The following is an 18,119-nucleotide window of genomic DNA, read 5'->3' as shown; positions in this document are numbered from 1 at the left end:
TGGACACCATACTCCAGCTGAGAGCTAACCAGGGACTCAAAGTGGCAACGCAATTGTGATCAAGAATGTAAAAGTTAGTGAGTAAATTATTTGCACAAGTCCAGAATTCAAATTTGCTGACCTCCGTGATTTGAGGTGGGGGTCATGACAGCCCTCCCTCACTGGCTCTGCTACTGCAAGATAAAGATGTGGTGTTTCCAACAGACTGTCATTTCAGAATAAACCAGAGAGCCACTTGGGTCCTTGTGGGTCTTGGTGTGAAACCACAAGACTACTATGCAGTGATGTTAGCTGCATACAACTGGATGCTCTCAGTGAAAGGCAGAAGAACTATCTTTTGTTGAGTTCAGAAATGTTATGCTTCAAGATCCACACGATCACTGATACTGTGCTGATTTGCAAGGGTTGCTGTGTCTCTAATCCGAGGAAGTTGCAGTCCAGTGTTTTATTTTCTGCTGTTTAATCACAGGCAAAGGAACTTGCAAACCCAGATATTTGATGCTGAACTTTCAAGGTTGTTCACATTACAAAGAGTATTGTGTTCAGATTTTATGTTGCTTTTTAATTTGTCCTTGTACATTAAATATCATCTGTCTGAAAATTACATTGGAGGTTATAAGGATGGGTATAGACTGATCAAGAAATACTTCAGTATGCACTGGACATGTGTGGTGGGAGGGGCCTGTGGAAAGCAGGCCAATGTTAAATAGGGCAGATGGATGAAAATTATGCAGTTTTTGATTAGTTTTGTAAATCCAATTCTTTCTGCAGATTAAATGGTTGAGGTGGAATTCCTGATGAGTTTCTGTGATCTGTAAGGAGCTGGTTTGATGGGCTGAATGGCCTTCTGCACTGACAGTGGTGCAGCAGTAGTAATTGGCTGAAAGCCAGTCCTGGGTACTTGCAGTTATCGCCACTATCTGCAACACCACATCATTCGATTCATGCTGCTTCTTGAAACTGAAGTTTAATTGGAGTAAATCCTGACTTCTGTAATATTCTGTACTTGTATAATGTCACTCACTGTGGTATGCTGCTGTTTCAGACTCCCATGAAGAAGACTCTGTCCTTAATTGGAGACGCAGGGGTTACCTTCACTAATGCAGTAAGTAAACTCATCGTTACTGTGCACCTCATTACTTGTTGGTTCACACCATGCAGTGGGCCGGTAGCTTGCGTGTCATCTACTGCTTGATTCAAGGTCCAGGATCTCGGGGATAACTTTTGCTCCGCTCTGCTACGGTGAGGCTTGTGTGCGGCTTCTGCATCAGTGGCCTGTCAACTGCTGTAAGCCCAAGTAAGCAGTTGGGCGCTGAAGAGGAAAATCCGTGATGGGAACTTTTTTTCCAGTATCTTGCATATTGTAGCTCAATGGAACAGGTATACTGTACAGCTGGTGTATTCTGCTGTGTTCTATGTATACAGTAAGTGGACTGTGCTGTCCGCTATGCTTGTTATGTAGGTGCTATTCATCTATTCTTAGTACGGCTTCTGGATGAAGTGGGAAGTGACGTTTGAAAGGCAAAACTAACAGTTACCTTAATGGTTCTGGCCAAATCTAGAAGGTCACAGATGGTGAGGGAGAACTGGCTGTGTTGTTGGAGGATATGCTTTTGCCGTCTCTCTCATTCCTCCAACTCCAAATATATTGTTCTACACATTCGTCCTTCTCCCTGCCTACTTGCTTCATTGAAATTCAGACTCCTCACACCTAGTCTTACCTTTAATTCATTCTTTCTCATTTAATTTGAAACTGTGCACCTCCTCACCACCCTCAGTCTCCCCTTCTGTTATCTGCAGGCTTTCAAACCCAATCTCTCTTCCATCTAATAATTATGAAACCATCTTGTAATGATCAGTTTCCTTTGCTTGTGGCCCTTCACTGAGGAGTATACATTTTATTTTTTAAACAGTGATATTAGCTGGGGTAGTAATAGATTCAGCTTCTGAACTGTTTAGAAACGTTCAGTCGCTTCCCTCGTACACCGCAATGGGAGCTGCAACTTCTGGTTTCCTTTTAGACCTGTTGATCTGAAAGTTTGAGATCCATGTAGCATACTGGATGAGGCAGACGGCACTACAAGAACAACTTGTATTTATATAGCACCTTTAACATAGTAAAACGTCCTAAGGTGCTTCACAGGAGTATTGAGACATAAGATTTGACACTGAACCACATAAGGAGAAATTAGGGCAGATGACCAGAAGCTTAGGTTTTAAGAAGCATCTTAGAGGAGGAAAGAGAGGTTTAGGGAGGAAATTGCAGAGCTTGAGGCCTGGGGAGGCATTGTGGGGCTGGAGGAGTTTAGAGATAGGGAGGGGTGAGGCCATGGGTAAGAATTTTGAAATTGAGATGCTGCTTAACCGGGAGCCAATGTAGGTCAGTGAGCACGGGAGATGGGCGAACAGGACTTGCATAAGAATATAAGAAATAGGAGCAGGAGTAGGCTAATCGGCCCCTCGAGCCTGCTCCGCCATTCAATAAGATCATGGCTGATCTGATCCTAACTGCCAATCTACTATCACAGAACCATCTTCTGAATCTAACAGAATTAGACACACGAAATAGGAGCAGGATCAGGCTACACGGCCCCTGGGCCCGCTCCGCTACCCACAGGGCCATGTCTGATCCGAACCTAGACTCCTGTCCAAATTCCTGCCCGCTCCCCGTAACCCTTAATTCCCTTTACTTCTAGGAAACTGTCTATTTCTGTTTTTAAATTTATGTAATGTAGCTTCTACAGCTTTTTGGGGCAGCATATTCCATGGACCTACCACCCTGAGTGTAGTAGTTCCTCCTCATCTCAGTTTTGAAAGAGCAGCCCCTTATTCTAAGACTATGCCCCCTAGTTCTAGTTTCACCCATCATCGGGAACATCCTCCCCGCATCCACCCGATCCAACCCCTTCACAATCTTATATGCTTAAATACGATCGCCTCTCATTCTTCTGAACTCCAATGAGTAGAGTCCCAATCTACTCAACCTCTCCTCATACGTCCATCCCCTCATCCCCGGGATTAACCGAGTGAACCTTCTTTGTACTGACTCGAGAGCAAGTATGTCCTTTCTTAAGTATGGACAGCAAAACTGTACGCAGTATTCCAGGTGTGGTCTCACCAATACCTTGTACAACTGAAGCAATACCTCCCTATTTTTATATTCTATCCCCCTAGCAATGAAAGCCAACATTCCATTGGCCTTCTTAATCACTTGCTGCACCTGCATACTAACCTTTTGAGTTTCGTGCACCAGGACCCCCAGATCCCTTTGTACTACAGTACTTTCCAGTTTCTTGCCATTAAGATAATAACTTGCTCTACGATTTTTCCTGCCAAAGTGCATAACCTCACACTTTCCAGTATTGTATTCCATCTGCCAAATCTCTGCCCACTTACTTAGCCTGTCGATGTCCCCTTGCAGGTTTTTTATGTCCTCCTCACTCACTACTTTCCCCCCCCATCTTAGTATCATCTGCAAACTTTGATATGTTACACTCGGTCCCCTCCTCCAAATCGTTAATATAGATTGTAAAGAGTTGGGGACCCAGCACTGACCCCTGCGGAACACCACTAGTTACTGATTGCCAGCCTGAGAATGAACCATTTATCCCAACTCTCTGCCTTCTGTTAGATAGCCAATCCTCTATCCATGCCAGAATATTACCCCCAATCCTGTGATTTTTTTTTTAGCTTAAGCAATAATCTTTTGTGTGGCACCTTGTCAAATGCCTTTTGGAAGTCTAAATACACTACGTCTACTGGTTCCCCTTTATCCACTCCAACAAATTTGTCAAACATGACTTCCCCTTCATAAAACCATGCTGACTTTGTCCTATTAAATTATGATTATCCAAATGTCCTGTTACTGTCTCCTTAACGCTCTCTGGAGCCGCAAGCCTACATTTCGTTGTACTGCACTTGTGCACTAACAATGACAATAAAAGTTGATTTGATTTGATAATGGACTCCAAAATTTTACCTACCACAGATGTTAGGCTAACCGGTCTATAGTTTCCAGCCTTCTGTCTACTGCCCTTTTTTTAAATAAGGGTGTTACATTAGCAGTTTTCCAGTCTGCCGGGACCTTTGCCGAGTCCAGGGAGTTTTGGAAAATTATTACCAATGCATCCACAATCCCTACCGCCACTTCCCTCAAGACCCTAGGATGTAAGCCATCAGGTCCAGGTGATTTATCCGCCTTGAGTCCCATTATTTTACCGAGTACCACTTCCTTAGTGATTTTGATCGTGTTTAGCTTCCCCCCCCCCCCCCCCCCCCCCCCCCATAGCCCCCTGTTTGTCCAGTGTTGGGATATTCTTAGTGTCTTCTACTGTAAAGACTGATGTAAAATATTCAGTGTTTTTGCCATCTCCATATTTCCCACCATTAATTTCCCGGTCTCATCCTCTAAGGGACCAACATTTACTTTAGCCACCCTTTTTTCTTTTTTTCTTTTTATATAACTATAAAAACTCTTACCATCTGTTTTTATATTTTTTGCTAATTTACTTTCATAATCTATCTTCCCTTTCTTAATCAATCTTTTTGTTATTTTTTGCTGTCTTTTAAAGTTTTCCCAATCCTCTATCCTCCCACTAGATTTGGCTACCTTATATGCCCTTGTTTTTAGTCGAATACTATCCTTAATTTCTTTACTTAGCCACGGATGGCTGTCTTTTCTTTTACACCCTTTTCTTCTCAGTGGAATATATATTTTTTGGAAGTTGTAAAATAACTCCTTAAATGTACACCACTGATCATGTATCGTCTTACCCTTTAATCTTTTTTCCCAGTCCACTCTACTCAATTCTGCTCTCATACCTTCATAGTCTCCTTTATTCAAGCTTGGCACACTTGTTTGAGATCCAACCTTCTCACCCTCTAATTGAATATGGAATTCAACCATGTTATGGTCACTCATTCCAAGGGGATCCTTTACTAGGACATTTTTAATTAATCCTGTCTCGTTACACAGGACCAGATCTAAGGTTGCTTGTCCCCTGGTCGGTTCAGTTACATACTGCTCAAGAAACCCATCCCTAATACACTCAATGAACTCATCCTCAAGGCAGCCCTGCCCAATTTGATTTGTCCAATTAATGATGATAGTTAAAATCCCCCATAATTATAGATGTTCCCTTATTACAAGCCTCAACTATTTCCTGATTGATACTCCGTCCAACAGATTTGCAACTGTTCGGAGGCCTATAGACTACGCCCACTAGTGTTTTTTTCCCCCTTATTATTTCTTACCTCCACCCAAACTCTTTCATTATCCTGATCTTTTGACCCAATATCATTTCTCTGTATTAGTGATTCCTTCCTTTTTTATTAACATAGCCACCCCACCTCCCCTTCCTTCCTGCCTGTCCTTCCTGATCGTTAAATAACCTGGTATGTTTAATTCCCAGGCATTGTCACCCTGCAGCCATGTTTCTGTAATGGCCACAAGATCATACCCATATGTAGTTATTTGTGCCATTAACTCGTCTATTTTGTTACGAATGCTACGTGCATTCAGATAGAGCACTTTCAAATATGTTTTGTGACACTTAGTTCCTGCTTTTGCCCTTTTTAGTACTTTACCTTTTACTCCATACCTTCTGCCCCTTCCTGACATGCTCTGGTTTTTAATTTCCCTACTGCTACCTAAGTCTATGACCTTCTCTGTTGTCATTTTTATTATTTGCTCTCCAGGAACCTCCCCCCCCCCCCCCCCCCCAAACTAGTTAGTTTAAAGCCCTCTCTACAGCCCTAGCTATATGATCCGCCAGGACTCTAGTCCCAGCACTGGCCAAGTGAAGCCCGTCCCAACGGAACAGCTCCCTCCTGCCCCAGTACTAGTGCCAGTGTCCCAGGAAGCAAAACCCATTTCTCCCATACCAGTCTTTGAGCCACGCATTTAACTCTCTAATTTTATTTGTCCTAGCCAAATTCACTCGTGGCTCAGGTAATAATCCAGAGATTATTACCCTTGAGGTTCTGTTTTTTAATTTGACCCCTAGCTGCTCATACTCCTTTAACAGAACCGGCTTCCTAGTCCTATCTACGTCGTTTGTACCAACATGGACCACGACAACTGGATCCACCCCCTCCCACTGCAAGTTTCTTTCCAGCCCAGAGGAGATGTCCTTAACCCTGGCACCAGGTAGGCAACACAGCCTTTGGGACTCTTGCTCACGGCTGCAGAGAACTCTATCTATCCCCCTAATAATACTATCCCCTACCACTACAACATTTCTATTTACCCCTGCTGATTGGTTAGAAAACTGGTTTCCACTGCCTGCTGTGCCAATTTACTCCTACTGCAGTGTAACCTTGTTTTATTCTTCTTAAACCAACAGAATCCCAAATATTTAACTTTTCCCATTTACTTAAACTGCTTAAGTAATCTTATCAAGAATGATTTAAAGAGAAATAACAATGAAAGAACTCTCACACTTACCCAAACTCACAGCACTCTCTGCTGACCTCGCACTCGGTGCTTGCTCGTACTAGGACTTGGTGCAAGTTCGGACACTGGCAGCTGAGTTTTGGATGACCTCGTTTACGTAGGGTAGAATGTGGGAGGCCATCCAAGAGTGTGTTGGAATAATCAAGTCTCTGGGTAACTAAGGCATGGATGAGGGTTTCGGCAACGGATGAGTTGAGGCCGGGGCGGAGACTGACGATATTACGGAGGTGGAAATAGGCAGTCTTCATTATGGCACAGATATGTGGTCCGAAGTTCAGTTTTGGGTCAAATGACGACCAAGGTTGCGAACAGTCTGGTTCAGCCTCAGACAGATGTTAAGGAGAGGGATGGAGTCAGTGGCTAGGGAACGGAGTTTGTGGCGGGGACTGAAAACAATGGCTTCGGTCTTCCCAATATTTAATTGGAGAAAATTTCTGCTCATGTCTAACAATTGAGACCGGAGGGGTCGAGAGAAGTGGTGGTGAAGTAGAGCTGGGTGTTGACAGCATACATTTGGAAACTGACGCTGTGTTTTCGGTTAATGATGGCGCCAAGGGGCCGATGTAGATGAGAAATAGGAGGGGGCCAAGGATAGTGTTTGGTGCTTAAAAATGCCTCTGGTTTTGACCCTTCCTGATGCTGTTGCATGTTTGTTTCTACTACAGTTTGTAGTCACCCCGCTGTGCTGTCCAAGTCGCAGTGCCATCTTGACTGGAAAATATCCACATAATCACATGGTGCGCAACAACTCGCTAAATGGAAACTGCAGCAGCTTGCACTGGCAGAAGGTTATGGAGCCACAGGTCTTCTCTCTCTACTTGAAGAATCGAGGATACCAGACCTTCTATGCAGGCAAATACCTCAATCAGGTAACTTGGTTTGAACCAAAGGAACTGTCATGTGTTCTGGAATGGGTTAGTCTGACAGTGTGCTACTTCATTTTGATGAAAGTTACCTCTGGGGCTCCATGGACAATTCAGTTGGTTAAAGCAGGAATGTCCAAGGCTCCATCTCCTGATCAGTACTGGGTTAGCCGATTTCAGTTGGGGTGGTGGTGGTAGCAGGCTACGATTGGTCTCTAGTGCCCCTCATCTTGAGAGGAAAATTTAGCTAGGGTTTGTATCCAGGGACTCCTGCTGAAAGTTCATTTGTATGTGGGCGAGAGCGAGTTCATTTGTATGTGGGCGAGAACAAGAGTTGGTTTGCCATGAGTTCTCTCCGCTAATCCAATCTCCCCTCGTGGTTGAATAGCTTGCTGACATTTCCTATCTTGGCTCGCGTTTGAAGGCTGGCCGCTTGCGTGAAAGACTGGAGGGTGCCTGGCACCAGTGGAACCTTTACCCCAGCATGGGTCAGTCCCTTCAGCTGTGGAGGGAGGAAAAGTGGTAGAAAAATTTTAGTCTAAAATTAAGGTTATCTGTGGCTGGGTGTAATCTTGGGGCATTGGTGATGTAGTGTGTTGGAAGGGATCAGGTTAAATCCCTGATTCAAGGTCCTCCACAATGAAGAAATTCAACCTATTGAATTGTCAGCATCTTCGGAGCATGAAGAGTGATGAACAAAGGCTCATAAACCAAGCCCTTTGCTTATAAATATTCAGCAGATCAAACTGTGCAAATATTTGTCATGAACTAGCTGGGTAATCAAACATTTGAAGATGTTGGTTGCATTGTCAGTGATTCACACTGTGTACCGAGGGTGGGGTGAATTGCTGCAGTTTGTACATCTCTTGGAGAGGTGTTTAAATATCCCAACACTATTGTGTGCACTTTGTCCTGGAGTTGGTCAAATGACCTGTTTAACTAAGGTGGATTAATCTCCTTATTGACACACAGGTCATCTACTGGCCTCGCTCATGGTGGTCTGCAACCCCCCCCCCCCCCCCCCCCCACTTTGATCTGAGCGATTATCACTGGAGTAATGAAAAATGTTGCGATTTGCTTTGAAATCTTTGCAACACTCCTCACCTCATTCGTAAATGTTTAACTTCAAAGGCTGTCCGTGTAGGATATAGTAATTACTTTTAAAACACAAATGCAATTTAGAAGTAATCTGAAATTTAAACCTGGCTGTACACTCTTCAATGCCACAAGATAGGAATGAAAAGGCCATTCTGCTAACTGACCACTTGGGTCTTCTTACAAGCCTCACCAGATTCTTCCCTCCTGCAATGTTCTTGAGGCAGTAAATTATTCCTAGCGCAGCCGATTATCTGTAAATTGCTGCTTAATCTTGAACCTTGTCCAGTCTGGCAGTAATGAAAGAGATTGACTATTGGCTGAGTGGGATGGCAATGGGCAGGGTGAGATCTATTTGATGCCTCCATCTGTAGGTGCTAAATTTTATGTTCACCTTTGCTTCTCAGGTGAAACTAGTTGAAACCGTTGTCCCAAATAAATGGTGGGGGGAGGGGAATGGGAGAAAATGTCTGAATTTCCTTTTCCTGCACCCCTGCCCCAATCCACCAGGATGGCAGCACATAATGTTGCTATTCATTCAAGCCTTTAAATAAATCAGTTTCTGCAAGAGGGAAGATTCGTCTCTGCAGACATCAAGAATGGGCAGATGTTCATTGCCTGATGCTGTGACAGAAGCTGGTCACCCAGCTAAAGAATTTCAAGCCAATCTTTCTATATTGCTGATTTTAGATTTTTTTTTTTTGACAGTATGGGCATCCTACAGTTGGTGGAACGGCCCACGTCCCCATGGGCTGGGATCACTGGCATGGACTGGTAAGTGACGAGTTGTCTTTGTTTAGGTGGGTGATTGTTTTTGAAAGGTTCCATAAATTGGCTAAATTGCTTTTGAGATCGTCAGTCACTAAAAATGGGCTCTTTGGCCTTCAGCCATCATGGATTGGCACTCTGAAAATCTTTCTAAACTTTCCCTTCCCTGAAAATTTGAAACTCTTCTGAAAACCTACATCTTTGACCTATCTTTTAGTCACTGCCCTAAACTTTTCTCCTAACATATATGTTTGGTGTTGCTAATTCCTTTCTCCAACCCCCATCCTCCTGTGAGGAGCTTTGGAACATTTCAGTTTGTTGAAGACTACAGAAGTGCGAGTTCTCCATTATTATTGCTTCAATAATTGCCTGTCCTTTTTTGGAGTGGAAAATTCTTGCTATTGATGTGTCAATACGTTCAATAATAGCAGAGGTGACTGAAATTTACAATAACTTGCTGGCAGAATGTCTCGTCTCCATACTTGGCAATGTGGAAAACCAGCAAACTAACTGATGGCTACAAAAACAGGCCTATTGCAAGTATATACACAAAGCATCATAAAAGTGCAGTTTCCTCAACATTTCATCATTTGTATCGTGGAAAAAAAATTCAGGGAATTTTCTCTCCTTGGAAAAAATTGCAGGCTATTGTGGCAAATATTGGTACCCTTTTTTGTTGCTGCATCTGATTTGTTAAATGTATTTGTCCTATATAGCTGCCTCCCCCCCCCCCGTCCCTCCATTCACACTTGCCCCATCCCTTGGCTCCTGCTGACGATGCCGTGGGGTGGGGGGGGGGGGGGATGGATTTCTGCTGCACACTACGGTCGGAGTCCTGAGAGGCAGACCCAACAATGACCACGACAGTAGTCTGCACAAACTGACCCCGAACATACTGATCGCGTAAAACGTGGATGGTTGCCATGTGTCAGTCTCTGCGGATGATTTCATTTTTATTCAGATCGGTTATTGTACAATCTGGCAGTATCCGAACTGTTTTAACGCTGCTTGTTGTAAGCAGTGCTTTATTCTCATGAGCAACACCTTGCAGCCACTCGTGGTGTAAACTTCTGGCTCCATTTGTCCTTGTACTAGGCCCAAGAGGAAGCCTTGGCAAAGAATGCTGCCAACTTGCCACTTTCTGTCTGTCTAACTTCGCCACTCTTCCATCCCAATAAGTTAATTGACTCCTGAAAATCAACTGAGGGTAGACTTTTAATCATTTGATATGTTTGTGCCAATCTCCACCTAGTCTTGCGATGATTGATTGTTACTGATGTTGGAAGTGGAAGCTGTGGATGATTTTTGGGTTTAATAAATTTGATGAGCAGGCAGCTCAATGTAGAACAATGTATTTTACCAGAGAAACTGTGGTTCCTCTTTCCAATCTTTATCTTCTGTATATTGATTCATTCTATCAAAAATAAGTATAATAAATAGGTGTTGAGATTCAGTCTCAATTTATCAAAGTGTGACTAGTACAAGGACTCAACGATTCAGATTAAATGTTTGAACAGAAGTATTATTTAAAAAAAAAAAAAAAAATGGTTTTACACGTTTGAAAAATCCACGTCCTCTAGGAAGCCTCTAAAATTGCTCATTAGTCCACGGTAGCCACCTGCCTATTGTATCTCAAAATGCGTCTGAGATGCCAGAGACCTCGCAGGCCCATCCAAGCACTCCAGCCCGTACTCTCGCTCCTGATACAGGGGCTGATAGGTTGTGGCATTGAATATCACCCTCCGATGCAGAGTATCTCCCTAATGGTATAGAACTGACCCATGTCCCATGAGTTACTGCCAACAGCCATGATGGTGTAGATTAGCAAGTTGCCCTGTTCCTTGGGTATGGCCAAAAATGATTATCCAGGAGCAAAATGAGGAAATGTTTGGGTGTCTAGAATCTTTCAGATCAACATCTTGACTGAAAGGGAATGTTTTTTTCCCCTCAACAAAGTGACCCACGTGCAATTTTCTTCTGCAGGTGGGAAACTCAAAATATTACAACTACACTCTGTCTGTGAATGGTGCAGCGGAAAGACACGGAGACAACTACCAAAAGGACTATCTGACCGACCTCATAGTAAGATACATTTACTCCTCCTGAAGTCAGTTCATTTTTAACACTGGTTTAAGTGTTGATGCTGAGGAACTATCTGGGCTTCTGCAGAATTTTACTGTTAAACTCCAAGTAGTACAGGTAGTGCAATAAAACTGCTGTAACCTTTACTCTCTAAGATCTGTTGCATCTATTTTGATGAAACCTAATCTGTGGTATCTGATGTTCTCATTTGTAAGATTGTGCAATGAGCTGTTGGTTAGAGTACCCTGGGGAATATTTTCATTGTGAATATTTGCCAGATTTGGATGGTGGTGGAATATTGGAAGATTGTGTGCTTGGCTAAAGCTTTTTAAGATGAATGAGTTGTTGGGAGTGTTTACCCTTGTGCTTCCAGGTATAATGATGGGACAGTCCAGCTCCTTGTGGACCTGATTGCAAAACAATGGTCTTGATACTGTTTAAAATTAGTCAGTGAAATACTTTTTTTTTAGTAGTTAGGTGGGTTTTGTCATTCATCCTTAGCTTGCACATCTACCCATCTGAGTAAAGTTCTTCTGGGAGCCATTAAATCTACACTAGGTGGGTTTGATTTGTGTATCTTTCCCACAGGAACTAGTCAGTCTCAAACTGTCACCAGAAAGGTGGGATGGCTTTCAGTGTTGCCAGTTGGATGTCCAATTTTGAGCACTGATGGGTTCCCCCTCTCACCCAGTGTGAATCTTTCCCTGTCGTTCTGTGCACTGGAGGACATGATTTTTTGTTTCAACTGAAATACTTGAAATAGTGGTTTGTTGGGGGGAGGGGGGAAGAATTAGTTGTTAAACTGCTTGAGCTACAGAGAAGGAGCACGTTAACAATACATACAGCACATAAAGGTTTTGCCTGTGTGTGGCAGGATTATGCTGTTTGGCTATTACATCAGCTACAATCTATAGGGAGAGTTCAATAAAGCAAAATACTGCAGGTGCCAGAAATCTGACTCGGCAACGTCTGTGGAGAGAGGAAGGCAGGATTCACACTTCAGGGTTCTGACGAAAGGTCATTTATCTGAAACGTTAAACCTGTCTACCCTCGCCACATATGCTACCTGATGTGAGTATTTTCAGTTTGTATTTACTAATAAGGAAGAGTTGTCTTTACCTAATCAGTGTTCCAAAGTAGAGATGTTTGTCTGATTGTGGAAGTGATTGCCTCTGTTCTTTGTGTACAGGCGAACCGCTCTATAGAATTTCTGCAGTCCAGGAAGCGCAACACTCCATTTTTCATGATGCTGGCAACTTCAGCCTGCCATTCTCCCTGGACTGAAGCTCCCCGGTACAGCAAGTCCTACAACAGCATCAAAGCCCCGCGCCATGGAAGTTTCAATGTTCATGGGAAGGTGAGTACACAGGAGGAGGCCATTAGCCCCTCGAGCCTGTCCTGCCATTCAATGAGATCATGGCTGATCTGTGACCTACCTCCATATACCTGCCTTTGCCCCATATCCCTTAATGCTGTTGGTTAACAAATTTATCAATCTCCGATTTAAAATTAACAATTGATCTAGCATCAATTGCAGTTTGTGGCAGAGAGTTCAAACTTCTAACGCCCTGTGTGTAGAAGTGTTTCCTAATTTCACTCATGAAAGGTCTGGCTCTAATTTTTAGACTCTGCCCCCTCGTCCTAGACTCTCCAACCAGCAGAAATAGTTTCTCTCGATCTACCCTCTCTGTTCCCCTTAATATCTTGAACTTGGCTCAAATCACTGATATACCTATCAATTCATCCAATGAAAAGCGACGAGTTAAGAAAGTAACTATAGGTTTTTATTGGCTAAATAACAGAGCCCACCCTCGTGGGTGATCGGATCCAACAAGGAGGAATACCAGCCAGTCGACCACCTTTTATACCTGGGCAGGTAGGTGGAGCCATGGGCGGAGTCAGCAGTGGTCAGCCCAGGTATAACAGCGTGACAAGAGGCGACCTCGTATAGTGATACAACAGTGTGAACAGTGATAACCATAGAGTAACGATATAACAGTGATAACTATAGTGTAATGATAGTGAACGACCAAAGTGGTTTACCACATTCACCCCTTGTTTAGATTTGAGTCCGGCGGGGTGATGTGTACTCCCAGTTCTGGTATGTCAGTCTGTCCGGAGGCCTCGTAAGCCTTTCCGATCGTCGCGGCGGTGTTGCATTCTCCGGTGGTGATGCTGGTGTCGGTGAGGGCTCGTGGGGTTCCGGCATGCCGTCTACCTGAGCTGGAATCTGGGGGGGGTGTGAAGGTGGTGTCTCCGGAATGCCCGAGGGTGCGAGGTCTCGCAAGGAGACTGTGTCCTCCCGCCCGTCTGGGTATGCCACATAGGCGTACTGAGGGTTGGCGTGCAGGCGGTTCACCCTCTCGACCAGGGGGTCTGTTTTATGGGCCCTCACGTGCTTTCGCAGCAGGACGGGCCCCGGAGAGGTCAGCCAGGTTGGTAGTGTGGTTCCCGTAGTCGACTTCCTGGGGAAAACAAACATTCGTTCATGGGGGGTGGCGTTAATGGCAGTGCAAAGTAGTGACCGGATGGAATGCAGTGCTGCCAGGAGGACTTCCTGCCAGCGGGAGGTTGGGAGGCCCTTAGACTTTAAGGCTAAGAGGACGGCCTTCCATACAGTCGCATTCTCTCTTTCCACCTGGCCGTTCCCTCGAGGGTTGTAGCTGGTGGTCCTGCTTGCAGCAATACCTCTTGCTAGTAGGAACTGGCGGAGTTCCTCGCTCATGAAGGAGGAGCCCCGGTCACTATGTATATAGTTTGGGAACCCGAACAAGGCGAAGAGGCCGTTCAGGCATTTAATGACCGTGGTACTGGTCATGTCTGGGCAGGGGAAGGGGAAACTGGAGTACTCATCAACAATGTTGAGGAAGTACACATTACGGTCAGAGGATGGGAGGGGCCCCTTAAAATCGATGCTCGAAGGGGCGGGTGGCCTTGATCAGGCTTGCTCTGTCCGGCCTAAAGAAATGCGGTTTGCACTCTGCACAGGTCTGGCAGTTCCTGGTCATGGTCCTGACCTCCTCGATGGAGTAGGGCAGGTTGCGGGCCTTAATGAAGTGCTAAAGTCTGGTGACTCCGGGGTGGCAGAGGTCGTTGTGGAGGGTCTGAAGTCTATCAATTTGCGTGTTGGCGCATGTAATTCGTGATAGAGCATCAGGGGGTTCGTTCAGCTTACCTGGCTGGTACAAGATATCATAATCATAGGTGGAGAGTTCGATTCTCCACCTCAAGATCTTGTCGTTCTTGATTTTACCCTTCAACTTGTTATTAAACATAAAAGCGACTGAACGCTGGTCGGTGAGGAGGGTAAATTGTTTGCCTGCCAGGTAGTGCCTCCAGCGTCGTACAGCCTCCACAATCGCCTGGGCCTCCTTCTCGACCGACGAGTGTCGGATCTCAGGGCCCTGTAGGGTCCTTGAGAAGAAGGCCACCGGTCTCCCCTCCTGGTTAAGGGTAGCGGCTAGGGCGAAGTCGGATGCATCGCTCTCCACTTGGAAGGGGATGGACTCATCCACCGCGTGCATTGTGGCCTTAGCAATGTCTCCCTTAATGAGGGAGAAGGCAGCGCACGCTTCCTCCGTAAGGGGGAAGGATGTGGACTTCATGAGGGGTCTGGCTTTGTCCGCATAATTGGGCACCCATTGGGCATAGTAGGCGAAGAGCCCCAGGGTTCTCTTCAGCGCCTTTGGACAGTGGGGGAGGGGTAACTCCATGAGGGGGCGCATTCTTTCGGGATCGGGGCCGATGACTCCGTTCTCTACTACGCAGCCGAGGATGGCAAGGCGCGAGGTGTTAAACACACATTTCTCCTTATTGTAGGTGAGGTTCAGCCGTTGGGCCGTACGGAGGAATCTTTCCAGATTAACATCGTGGTCCTGCCGGTCGCGGCCGCAGATGGTGACGTTATCTAGATAGGGGAACGTGGCGTGCAGCCCGTTCTGGTCAACCATCCGGTCCATCTCCCTTTGGAAGACCGAAACCCCGTTGGTGACGCCGAAGGGAACCCTAAGGAAGTGGTAGAGGCGGCCATTCGCCTCGAAGGCGGTATACTGGCGGTCCTCAGGGCGGATAGGGAGTTGGTGGTAGGCCGACTTAAGGTCGATGGTAGAGAATACTCGGTATTGTGCAATCTGATTGACCATATCAGATATGCGGGGAAGGGGGTATGCGTCCAGCTGTGTGTAGCGGTTTATGGTCTGGCTGTAGTCGATGACCAGGCGGTTTTTATTGCCGGTCTTAACGACCACGACCTGGGCACGCCAGGGGCTGCTGCTCCCCTCGATGATGCCCTCCTTCAGGAGACGCTGCACCTCCGAGCTAATGAAGGCTCTGTCCCCGGCGCTGTACCGCCTGCTCTTGGTAGCGACGGGTTTGCAGTCGGGGGTGAGGTTAGCAAACAGGGAAGGTGGCGGGACCTTGAGGGTGGATAGGCCGCAGGTGTTACGCGGTGGGCGGTTTAAAGGCTGCTGGTTGTCGACTGAGTTGGGGGGGGGGGGTCCGCCATATGCTAGAGTGACGCTTTGGAGGTGGGATTGGAAGTCCAGCCCTAGTAGGACGGCAGCGCAGAGCTGGGGGAGGACGAGGAGTTTAAAATTTTTATCCTCCGTGCCCTTAACCGACAGGGTCACGACACAGTAGCCGCTGATGTCTGGCGTGGGACCTCGATGCCATCGAGATCCGGTTGCGCGTTGGCCGGACAGTGAGGGAGTAGTGGCTCACCGTGTCTGGGTGGATGAAACGCTCCGTGCTTCCGCTGTCGAACAGGCAGGTCGTGGCGCGGCCGTTTACTTTGATGTCCATCATGGACTTGGACAGGTGGTGCGGGCGGGCTTGGTCCAGTGTGACGGAGGCTAGTGTGTGGCTCAGCGAGCTGCCGTAGTCTGCGGGTGAGGCGGTGGTCGAGTCCGGAGGCGAGGTGGCGGTCGAGCGTGGAGGGTAAAATGGCGGAGAAGATGGCTGCCCCCACAACTCACATGAGGCACTGCTGGTGTCGGTTGCCTGGATCAAAGATGGCCGCCCCATGACTCTCACGTGGGGATGCTGGCATCTGTGGCCTTGATGGAAGATGGCCGCCCCCACAACTCACATGAGGCACTGCTGGCCTCTGATCTCTGTTGGCCTCTGCAGGCCTTAGCAAAGTGGCCTTTCTTCAGGCAGCTTGAGCACGTCGTGTTTCTTGCTGGGCAGCGCGCCCTAGGATGTTTCACCTGGCCGCAGAAGAAGCAGCCGGCGGCCCGATCGCGGGGGTCCGAAGTCGCAGCCGGTACCGGGGGTGGCGGTCCTGATCGGGTCCGGGACACCGAGGTAGGTCCCGGGGCAGCGCTGCAAGGGGTATCGCGGTCGGTCCAGAGTCCCAGGGTTGCAAATTACTGTACCTGGAGTACGCCTCGAGGTCCCGATGGGCCACTTCTAGGGAGCGAGCGAGGGCTGCAGCTGTGTTCAGGTCAAGGTCCTTTGCTTCAAGAAGTCTTTGCCGTGCGTAGTCGGACCGCAGGCCTTTCACGAAGGCATCGCGGACATTATCTTCAGTATTTTCTGCCGCTGATACCGCTTTAAAGTCACAGTCCCTGCCGAGTGCTTGTAGCGCCTGTAAAAATTCATCTACCGACTCTCCTGGCTGTTGCAGGTGGGATCTTAGGAGGTGTCTGGCATACATGGAGTTTACCGGGCTCCGGTACTGTTGTTTCAGCAGGTTGATGGCGGCTTCGTATGTTTTAAGGTCCTGGATGAGTGCGAATACTTTAGGGCTCACTTGGGCGGTCAGAACTCTTAGCATGGATTTCTGAGGCACGCTGGATTCTCCCAGGTAGGATTCGAAACAGCTCAGCCAGTGTTCGAAGTCGAGGGCTGAGTTTGCTGCCTGTGGGTTTAGATCCAGGTACGGTGGTCGGAGGGCTCGCAGCCAGGCTGGCTGTTGTAGCTGGGCGTCTGGCTGGTCGTTTGGCTGGTCGTTTGACTGCTCAAGTGTCGACATTTTAAAATTTAGCCAATAAAAACCTATAGTTACTTTCTTAACTCGTCGCTTTTCATTGGATGAATTGATAGGTATAGCAATTTTATTGGCTAAATAACAGAGCCCACCCTCATGGGTGATCGGATCCAACAAGGAGGAATACCAGCCAGTCGACCACCTTTATACCTGGGCAGGTAGGTGGAGCCATGGGCGGAGTCAGCAGTGGTCAGCCCAGGTATAACAGCGTGACAAGAGGCGACCTCGTATAGTGATACAACAGTGTGAACAGTGATAACCATAGAGTAACGATATAACAGTGATAACTATAGTGAACGACCAAAGTGGTTTACCACAATCACCCCGTAACCTTCTAAATTCTAGGAAATACAACCCAAGTTTGTGTAAAATCTCCTCGTAATTTAATCCTTGAAGTCTGGGTATCATCTGGTAAACCTACGCTGCACTCCCTCCAAGGCCAATATATCCTTCCTGAGGTGTGGTGCCCAGAACTGTTCACAGTACTCCAGGTGTGGCCTAACCAGGGTTTTGTATAGCTGCAGCATAATTTCAGACCCCTTGTACGCTAGTCCTTTCGATATCCAGGCCAGCATCCCAATAGCCTTTTTGATAATTTTCTGTGTATGTTCGTGATATTTTAATGATCCCATGCAGGATGTTGTGCAGCTTTACATGAGTCTGATCTGCAAGATCTTTAGAGCAGAGAAAGTTTAAGGGGAGATTTAATAGAGGCATTCAAAATTTTGAAGGGTTTTGATAGTGTAGATAGGGAGAATGGAACAACAGGCCATACGGCCCCTCGAGCCTTCTCTGCCATTCAATAAGATCATGGCTAATCATCGACCTCAACTCCACTTTCCTGCCCGATCTCCATATCCCTCGAGTC

The 18,119-nt window shown here is 46.5% G+C and overlaps 1 protein-coding gene across 1 annotated transcript in view; it reads left to right on the top strand.

Moving 5' to 3' along the window:
• gnsb (glucosamine (N-acetyl)-6-sulfatase (Sanfilippo disease IIID), b) overlaps positions 1-18,119 on the top strand; it is a 35,679-nt gene that overhangs the window by 5,555 nt on the left and 12,005 nt on the right. The window contains exons 2-6 of the mRNA XM_085971073.1: positions 1,046-1,105; positions 7,120-7,323; positions 9,121-9,186; positions 11,164-11,262; positions 12,452-12,619. Coding sequence (XP_085827199.1) covers positions 1,046-1,105; positions 7,120-7,323; positions 9,121-9,186; positions 11,164-11,262; positions 12,452-12,619 — 597 coding nt within the window. The remainder of the gene's footprint in view (positions 1-1,045; positions 1,106-7,119; positions 7,324-9,120; positions 9,187-11,163; positions 11,263-12,451; positions 12,620-18,119) is intronic.

This window comes from Somniosus microcephalus, chromosome 30, assembly GCF_052327205.1.
Source record: "Somniosus microcephalus isolate GS21.2 chromosome 30, FLI_Smic_1.0, whole genome shotgun sequence".
In the NCBI taxonomy this organism is placed as follows: Eukaryota; Metazoa; Chordata; class Chondrichthyes; order Squaliformes; family Somniosidae; genus Somniosus; species Somniosus microcephalus.
This window is presented reverse-complemented; position numbering and strand designations above follow the sequence as displayed.